At 47.2% G+C, this 9,597-nt stretch overlaps 1 protein-coding gene across 1 annotated transcript in view; it reads left to right on the top strand.

The window, feature by feature from the left end:
* Positions 1 to 9,145, top strand: part of LOC307071308 (5,6-dihydroxyindole-2-carboxylic acid oxidase-like) — a gene marked incomplete at both ends in the record, with an annotated part of 10,789 nt that extends 1,644 nt beyond the window's left edge. The window contains 6 exons of the mRNA XM_079730294.1: positions 887 to 1,100; positions 2,177 to 2,381; positions 7,226 to 7,393; positions 7,784 to 7,963; positions 8,698 to 8,844; positions 8,964 to 9,145. Coding sequence (XP_079586420.1) covers positions 887 to 1,100; positions 2,177 to 2,381; positions 7,226 to 7,393; positions 7,784 to 7,963; positions 8,698 to 8,844; positions 8,964 to 9,145 — 1,096 coding nt within the window. The remainder of the gene's footprint in view (positions 1 to 886; positions 1,101 to 2,176; positions 2,382 to 7,225; positions 7,394 to 7,783; positions 7,964 to 8,697; positions 8,845 to 8,963) is intronic.
* Between the last annotated feature and the right edge of the window lie 452 nt (positions 9,146 to 9,597).

The raw sequence follows: 9,597 nt of genomic DNA, 5'->3' as shown, positions 1-9,597 counted from the left end.
ACAGCCTAGAATATGGTACTACAAAGATGAGATGAGTCCCCACCGTTACCCATCTCATCTCCAGTAAGTAGTACCGTGTTCTGCACGTTGGAAGACTCCCAGGGGGGCTAAAAACACATGGTCATATAAATGATGTATCAATTCCATGTGGCAAGATTACCAAGCATGTTTGTTCACCCTCAAGCTCTACCAGAGTTGCAGTGCGGTGTCGGTAAAGGAAGGGCTGAGGTCAGTCTTGTAACCTCAACCCCCTTGCTGCCTCAGTTACAACAGAGAGGTTTTATAAGAGGTGGAAGCAAGCTCGGAGCATGGTTATAGGTCAGTTTCAAAATAGGATTCGGGAAAGGTGACATATTATGTCACCTTTCCCGGACATCACAAGTGGGCTTCTCCACCTAGATGTGTGCTTGTTAGATCAGTCTACCAGCCTGCCCAGTGGACTGCAGCAAACATTGCTCATCTATCGAGCACACATCTAGGTGGACGCGGCCACTTGTGATGTCAGAAGAGGCAGATTTTCCAAACGGCTTGTAACGGCTAATCACACCCACACCTGGTGGTATAATGTGCCACCTTTAAATAATGAGTATTTAGAACACGGCCACTCAAGAATCTTCCAGAAGAAAGCGATCACCCCTAAAGCCTGACATTTGTTTAATGTCTGAAAGGGCCACCGTGGTATAAGAAACATGTGACCACTATGTTAATAGTCACATGAGCAGGGCGCTTTGCTTGGTGTGACTATAGGTAGCTTACCTTACTCACTCAGCTTGTGACTCTAAGGGCCAAAGGGTTGACTTTATAGTCACATCAGAATTATACTACAAAATTAGGAAACAAAGTGCACACACAGTTTATATGGCATTCTTCCCCCGGCATTCTTAAGCTATCCAGAGGTGTTGGGGCCCGACGGCGAACAGCCCCAGTTTGAGAACATCTCCATCTACAACTACTTTGTGTGGAGCCACTACTACTCAGTCAGCAAGACGTACCAGGGGCCCGGGGAGGCCAGCTTCGGAGGGGTCGACTTCTCCCACGAGGGGCCCGGCTTCCTCACCTGGCACCGCTTCCACCTGCTGCAGCTGGAGAGTGACATGCAGGTGAGTGAGGAAGCGGGGGGGGAGAGACACACGCAGGTGGGAGGGGAGGAGAGAGACATGCAGGTAGGAGGGGGAGAGAGTGAAATGCAGGTGGGTGAGATGGGGGGGGGGGAGACACACGCAGGTGGGAGGGGAGGAGAGAGACATGCAGTTGGGTGGGAGGGGGGGAGAGAGACATGCAGGTGGGTAAGGAGGAGGGGAGGGAGCAGAGAGATATGCAGGTGGGTCGGAGGGGGGGGGGAGAGACATGGAGGTGGTTGAGGAGGGGGGAGAGAGACATGGAGGTGGGTGAGGAGGGGGGGAGGGAGGAGAGAGATATGCAGGTGGGTTGGAGGGGGGGGAGACATGGGGGTGGGTGAGGAGGGGGGGGAGAGACATGCAGGTAGGTGGTCGGGGGGGAGAGAGACATGCAGCTGGGTGAGAGGGGGGGAGGGGGAGAGAGACATGGAGGTGGGTGGGAGGGGGGGAGGGGAGAGAGACATGCAGCTGGGTGAGAGGGGGGGAGGGGGAGAGAGACATGGAGGTGGGTGAGAGGGGGGGAGGGGGAGAGAGACATGGAGGTGGGTGGGAGGGGGAGAGAGACATGGAGGTGGGTGGGAGGGGGAGAGAGACATGGAGGTGGGTGGGAGGGGGGGAGGGGGAGAGAGACATGGAGGTGGGTGGGAGGGGGGGAGGGGGGGGTGCAAAGGCTTGAGGTCGATGAAGGAGGAGCAGTGGATGAAGAACAGAAAAACAGATTAGAGGAAGGCAAGGGAGGACGGAGGATCGAAAGGGATCAGAGGAGAAAGGAAGAACGAGGGAAGGAAGGAAACGAGAAAGGGTACAACCTGGGAGGATACCGATTATTTTACTGGAACTTGATAGAGAACAGGAAAAAAGAATGGAAGGAAAAAACAGGTGACGGAGGGAAGGAAAATGGGAGGGCGGGTAGGACAGCGCACGAGAGAAAGGTCACATCAACATGTCAACACACAGTCAGGTGAAAAGATATGAGTGTAATCCAATGCATGGGTACAATGCATAGAACAACATCCACATGAAGACCCCCTCCTCTCTGTGTGTCCTCGTCCCCCCAGGCCATGCTGGGGGACCCCAGCTTCGCTCTGCCCTATTGGAACTTTGCCACCGGGGGCAACGTGTGTGACGTCTGCACCGACGAGCTACTGGGGGCGCGGAGCCGCTCCGACCGCGGGGCCCTGAGCCCCAACTCAGTGTTCTCCCGCTGGAGGGTGGTCTGCGGGGGCCTGGACGACTACGAGACGCTGGGGACCGTCTGCAACAGTGAGGGGCACACGCACACACACCCACACAGACACAGTGCACACACACTTCCATCACAGATATACACAAACACAAATACACCCACACACACAGTTCAATCACAGACACACACACACAAATACAGACTTACACACAGACACAGTTCAATTATTGACATACACACACACGCCAGACACACACAAACACACACATGGTTTAACCACAGGCATACACACACACACACTGTAAGACTTTAATGTAATCTAAGGCACCATACAGACGGAACCAATTTTTTGGTGAAGCCGCTTAAGTCTTGTGCGTTTCGGCCGGCCTTCCAGACGGATCCGGGGACACGGTGCCCTAAACCACACTTTTCTGGAACCATGTCCCAGGGTGGTTCCAAATATATCCGGACATATGCGGTTTCATGTTAGGATTCGTGTGGACGCTTGAAACGATTGTCCCCCCCCCCCCCCCCCCCCAGCTGTGCGATATCAGAGTTGCGTTGAAATTTTTATAATTTTTTTATTTGTATTTGTTTTGTAGCTTTAAATACAGCCCCTTGATAAATTGAATTACTAATTGTACATTAAAAAGTATTTCTGCTCAATTTAAAAGGTTGCATCTCCTCGTGTTTGTATACAGCGTGCAGGCTGTATACGTGCAGGCTTGATGCGCTCCACTTTTTTTTTGCGGAGAACCAGCGCCTTGACTATTTACTACAGCGTTTCTACAGCTCGATGCATTTTCGCAATGAGTCCGTCTTAACAGAGATATTCCTGAAACGCAGCAAAGGAAAACGGAGGGGAAAAGATGATTTTCGCCCGTCTGGACGGGGCCTGTTCTTCTCGGACTGTATGTTTGTAAACAGCGAGCAGGCTTTATGCGCATCCTCGCTGCTGCTTCTTCTTCTTCTTCTTCTTCTTCTTCTTCTTTTTCTTCTTCTTTTTCTTCTTCTTGCTGGAGTTCTGTAACAGAAGCAGCGCCCCTTATGGGCCTGGAATGTGTACCACAACGTTTCTACAGCTCGATGCGGTTTCGCAACTCCGTCTTTACGGAGCTATTCCTGAACCACATAAAACGAAAATGGATCGTTTTCGTCCGTGTGGACGGTGCCTAACAGTAATCTACTGTATTTAGGTTTAAAGGGGTAGTTCGAAATTTTGGACATAGGGCCTGATTCCCAATTTGGCCTTGGTGTTCTTTACCATTGGAGACAGGTTTCAACACATTTCATTCAGTCCTTCTAGTTGCAGAGTTTGCTCGTGCTAGGCTAGCGCACGGCAACGGGCAATACTAGCCTGCTAATAAAACAGTCTTACCCACTCCACAGTACACCCGAGGCAAATCAACTGTAATGCCAGATGGTCGATGTAAATGTCCGTGTTGATAGAATAATGTTAGAAATAAAAACCAACCTTGCATTGCATTGCATTTTGAGGGACTTGCTGTGTCTCAGCAGCAGTGTTACTGTACGTTCACACCAAAAGCTGTAAAAGATGCAAAATCGCAGAATAGCTCAAAACGCAACGCTGTCCAAAATATTTACAGCTCATATCGCTCTTGCAATTTTGCTTTTCCATTTAAAGGAGCCGCGCTTTTTGCCTGCACGCTCGTAGTTGAGGCAAGTGCTGCTGCTGATGCCGAGCCACAAAAACACAAGATAGTCATAAGTTTGGTCAATCGAAAAAGAATAATAAGCATAAATACATGAAACACTGAATAACTAATTAATGGAGCGATTGCTTATATGCTAGATTATAGCTTAGTTGATCGTTATCGTGTGTGTGTGTGTGTGTGTGTGTGTGTGTGTGTGTGTGTGTGTGTGTGTGTGTATAGTATTGTATATTATGGAAAAGATCCGCTCAACGGGAGCATTTGTGCCAGGCAGACACATGGCAAACTGACAATTTAGAAATATCTTTTTGTGCGGTATCTCCCTGAAATGCGCGCACATCTCCACCCACTGCTCGTCCGCTGGTTTCCATCAGCATTCCACTGTGCGACCATCCCTTTTGCGGAATGCGTATGCCCTCATACATTGTGGAAATCATATGCTGGATGCTTTATTCTGTCTATGTGTTTTTTAGTCAATGATCGGGCTATAATAAGACCACGTTGGCTATGCAATCGCGGACAAATATGATGCCCTGCAATAGCCGCAATTATTCTCTCACGCACCATGATGAAGGGACAAAAGTGTGGGAGGAACTAGGAGCTAAAGTTCTCGCGTATGTTTACAGGGACCCACGCCGGCGAGAGACATCTACATTCCGATTGGCTGGCGGTCATTTACAGCCGAAACGCTACTAGCTCATTTGCATAGAGTTGAGCTGTTTTCAACTCTCATTTACAGCTTTACAGCTTTAAAGCTATCCCTCAAGCGTTTTATCGCTCCTATCGCTTTATCGCTCATGTCTAAAAGAAAGTGAATGGGTGTTTATCGCTCAAAACGCTTTACAGCTTTTGGTGTGAACGCACAGTTATGTTCCTGGTAGAAGGCTACGGCAGCAGCGGACTAATACCTATGTTAAATTCCGCTGCTGCTGAGAAAGTAGTCCCTCAAAATGGGGTGATTCATGCGATGCGAGGTTAGTTTTATTTCTAACATTATTCTATCAACACAGACATTTACATCTATAGTCTGGCGTTATAATTGATTTACCTCGGTTGTACTGTGGAGTGGTTAAGACTGTTTTATTAGCAGGCTAGCATTGCCCGTTGCCGTGCGCTAGCCTAGCACGAGCGAACTCTGCAACTAGAAGGACTGAATGAAATGTGTTGAAAACTGTCTCCAATGATAAAGAACACCAAGGCTAACTTGGGAATCAGGCCCTATGTCCAAAATTCTGAACTACCCCTCTAACGTTACAATGCTGTGAAAAGCAGTGCATTGTGGGTGTCTCCAAGCATTTGATCAGTCAATGTGTTAATTTACAGCCATATACTGCACATTGCAAAGAATCTTGGGAAATAACGTTTGCCTTGTTTTTTTTACATTGTACAGTAAAAAAGTTTTACAATGCACAAACACACAAACCTTTGATGCACACAAAAAAAACCTAAATCCTCTTGACTCAAAAAAGATCATGATCTTTTATCTCCTAAAGGTTGCATATTTTACCTAAAACCTAATTCTATTCCAACATCCTTTTTTTTTGTTGACTGTGTTTTGTCTTCCATGTTCTAGCCATCTGCACTACAACAACGCATCACAAAGATACACAGACTACACACACGATGCATACACACACACACACACGCACACACACACACACACACACACACACACACACACATCTAGCTAGTTTTAACTGCGATAGGGGGTGAGCTGATGGAGACTGGAGCCTGAAGCGCATAAGGGAAAGGTCAAACGGCTCGTAGAGAGAGCGTGCAGAACATCATCAGGTTTATCTAATGCGCTGCAGCTGTTGACGGGCATTAAGAGGCGGCGTTCTGCTCCAAAGTCAGGGGCTCCTTCCTTCAAGTACCCCGCCTCTGGAGGTGCATTCCAAGTTTACTCCATCAGAGGAGGAATGCTTGTTTGAACTCTTCCTCTACATTTTCAATCCATTTTCAAAGTTATCAGAGCACTGACAGAGGAGTACTGAACTGTGTCTACGTCTCAAAAGAAAGCTCTATTCGTCTTTGAATACATTTTTTTCTTCTAGTTCACATAAAACTATTTCGATTGCTGCACATTCATGGCCGCCTCCGTTTTCCTTTCCTTTTGGGAGAGGCATTCAAGAGGCTTGAGGCCAGACTGATCTACAGAGAGAATCTAATGTGCACTGTGTTTTGTCTCACAAGCCTAGTCTAGCACAGTGTGTGTGGTTATGGTCACTGAGGGTAGGGTCATTTACACACTGTGTATGGTGCGCTTTTGTGTGGTAGGAGCTATGCACAGGGTCCTTTCAGATGAGAGATTGGATCACTCACTCAATTATGACCCCCTTTCAGGTTTCTAATATACTCAGTGGTGTTGAAAATTGAATGCACCTTAAAGTAAACGATTGTACCAGTTGAAATCCTTCTTATTTTGTGTTTTGTGCGGACACAAAAATAAATATAAAAAAACATAAAAAAAAAACAATGTTGGCCCTTATTGCAATACATTGTATATTGAGAGTTGAGAGCTAATTCAAAGAGCATCAAAGTAACCAGTGGGATTGTACTCCATCTCTTTAATCCCTTTATGGAATCATGAGTGACTGTTATTCTGTGTTTCCTACACACAGTTCCTTACATGGGGATGTGGGGCTGCCTAATTTGTGCATGTTTCGGTGGATATAACAAACCTAGACGTCTTCTGGTTCCTGTGATCAAAGAGAATATTATTTCAACTGACAACTCAGTTATCTTTGTGTGTGTGTGTGTGTGTGTGTGTGTGTGTGTGTGTGTGTGTGTGTGTGTGTGTGTGTGTGTGTGTGTGTGTGCATGTGTGTGTGTTTGTGTGCACCAAAGAAGAGAGAAGTAAAAGACAGGATATGTGGGTGATTAGTTTAATTGGTGCAACACCTAAATAAGGAAGTTAGATATTTTTTCCATCCCTGTTGATTGATCTATGCACAGCAAAGGCAAGTTTACCGGTACTGCGTTTTCAAAGGTCCAGAATTGAGATCTAGTTAGAAGGTATCGCCACAATAGAATACATTATTCTGAGAAAATATTAGATATTTATTTTTATTCCTGACATACATTTTAGGACAAGAAAGGTGTTTCACGGGGCATTACTCTGCGGAACGTTGGCGCCACCTTGTGGCAGTAAGGTCGAGGAACATCGGATAAGCGTACCATTTGCGATCATAGAATTTCCTAATTTCTTTACCAACGTTTGACCCGTTATGATTCCTTCTCCCCTGCAGGCACAGAGAGCAGCCCCATCAGGAGGAACCCTGCGGGGAACACAGCCCGGCCCATGGTCCAGCGACTGCCCAAGCCCCAGGACGTAGTGGACTGCCTGGAGCTAAACACCTTTGACACCCCTCCGTACTACTCCACCTCCTCCGGGAGCTTCAGGAACACCCTCGAAGGTGTGTGTGTGTGTGTGTGTGGGGGGGGGGGGGGGGGCTCAATTGGCCTCAATTGAAAAGCACACAATTGGAGGTCCTAGGGTCTCTCAATCAAATGAAAAGGGAAATTCAATAATAATGTATTGGCTAGCGGTTATTTCTCCCAGACTGAAGGTGATGGGTTCCATCCCCACATCCTCACCTACTTGTATGCATCCTCAGAGTATTAAACCAGGGTATCTTCTTGTGAATCAGAAATACATCTGATTATGAATAGTAATGAAGACATTCCTACAACTTGAAGATCATTTGACATAGGTCTTATCATGGTTATGGGGCTGTCTGGCCTCGCCCCTCATCATCATCATCATCATCATCATCATTGCTTCACTTCCTCTTTCCTTCTCTTAGGCTACAGCGCCCCAAAGGGGATGTACGACCCGGCGGTCCGCAGCCTCCACAACCTGGCCCACCTGTTCCTGAACGGCACAGGGGGACAGACCCACCTGTCCCCCAACGACCCCGTCTTTGTCCTGCTCCACACCTTCACCGACGCCATCTTTGACGAGTGGCTCCGGAGACACAGTCATGGTACAGGAAACAGTCACCTGGACGTGTGGGCGTCATTCATGGTGGTGTTAGGATGATGGGTTTCACGTTCTTCCTCCTCATCCTCCTCATCATCATCTTATTCTTAAACCATCATAATGATGAAATAAAAAAGAGGATTAGTGTATACTAGGAATATTTTCTGAATTAATCCCAGTATATATATATTTAGATATTATATATCTAAATATATCATATTTGCAACATCATTTGAATATTAAGTTATCATTCAACTACAAAGTCAGATTTTTTATGAAGGCTTGAGTGTAATTAAAAAATTAAGTTATTAAATATTTTAGTTTGGAATGTGATCTCAAACACATTCTGTCATGCAGACTTATTTAATACCAAAAGGATCCAAGTTATTTACTCTGATTCTTCAGAAGTGCAGAGAATTCTCATGTTGGCTTTCTTTAGCGAGCCTTTTAAGGGTGGGTGCGGTTTAGAGAGAGTAGGCAGAGATGAGGAGCTGAGTTTTTATTCCTAAATTTAGATTGGTGCTAGGTGAAATCGCAAGTCTTGCATATTGTATCTTTAAGTGCACACGCACGCACACACACACACACACACACACACACACACACACACACACACTGACAAACACACATGCACGCACACACACACACACACTCACACGCAATAATGCGCACAAACACACACACACACACACACTCTCCTGAGGAGGCTGTGGTGCTGGTGTCTCTGCTGACTCCCAGGTGTGCTGATGTATCCTGAGGAGGACGCGCCCATCGGTCACAACAGCAGGTTCAACATGGTGCCGTTCTGGCCTCCCGTCACCAACCTCCAGATGTTCGTCTCCGCCCCAGAAAGCCTGGGGTACTCCTACGAAGTGGAGTGGCCTAGTGAGTGGCGCGCACACACACACACACACGCACGCACGCACACACACACACACACACACACACTCACACACACAAAAACACACCTTTGTTCGACGTTTTCGATGGCTCTTCTTCCCCAGCCCGTGCCTACTCGCTGTACGACGTCCTCACCATAGCAATTGTTGTCGGGGTGCTGGTCGTGATGGGGTTGTGCGGCGTGGTGGCGGGCGCTTCCCGCGCCCGCTCCTACCGCTCGCCGGAGGTCCTGGTGCCTCTGCTGGGCGGCGCCTTCCGCCGCAGGACCGAGAAGTCAGGCGCCTAGACTCCCGTCGCCTCCACATACATTGACTCTTTATGTTCATCGGCCTTCTAACATAGTTCCACATGTTTGGATCAGGTGAGATGTGTCCTCGTGGCGAATTCCGCCTGCTATGAAGGGCTGCTATATCTGTGGCCCTCTATTTTGTATTTTTTTTCGATTTGGAATGTGGATTTGTGTGTTGTTTAATATTGTCGCAATGTTAAGTTTTGATTTAGGATTAGTTAGGGGGAGACTTCCGTAGGAGATTATTGAGTGAGATTTGCATTGGATGACTTTCTCTTAGCGGAGTTGGAAAGACACACTCTCTCTCGTCATTGAATTTTTGACGACATCCTTGGTGACACCAGATGAGCGTAATGCTGGGATCAGGAAACGTTTGTTGGCAGGGCCAGCAAAGTAGCTTTGTATCCAACAAAGAAATGTATGCAATATTGTGTTCAGAATTAGGTACC

Source organism: Pollachius pollachius (genome assembly GCF_949987615.1).
Source record: "Pollachius pollachius genome assembly, chromosome: 2".
Classification (NCBI taxonomy): Eukaryota; Metazoa; Chordata; class Actinopteri; order Gadiformes; family Gadidae; genus Pollachius; species Pollachius pollachius.
This window is presented reverse-complemented; position numbering and strand designations above follow the sequence as displayed.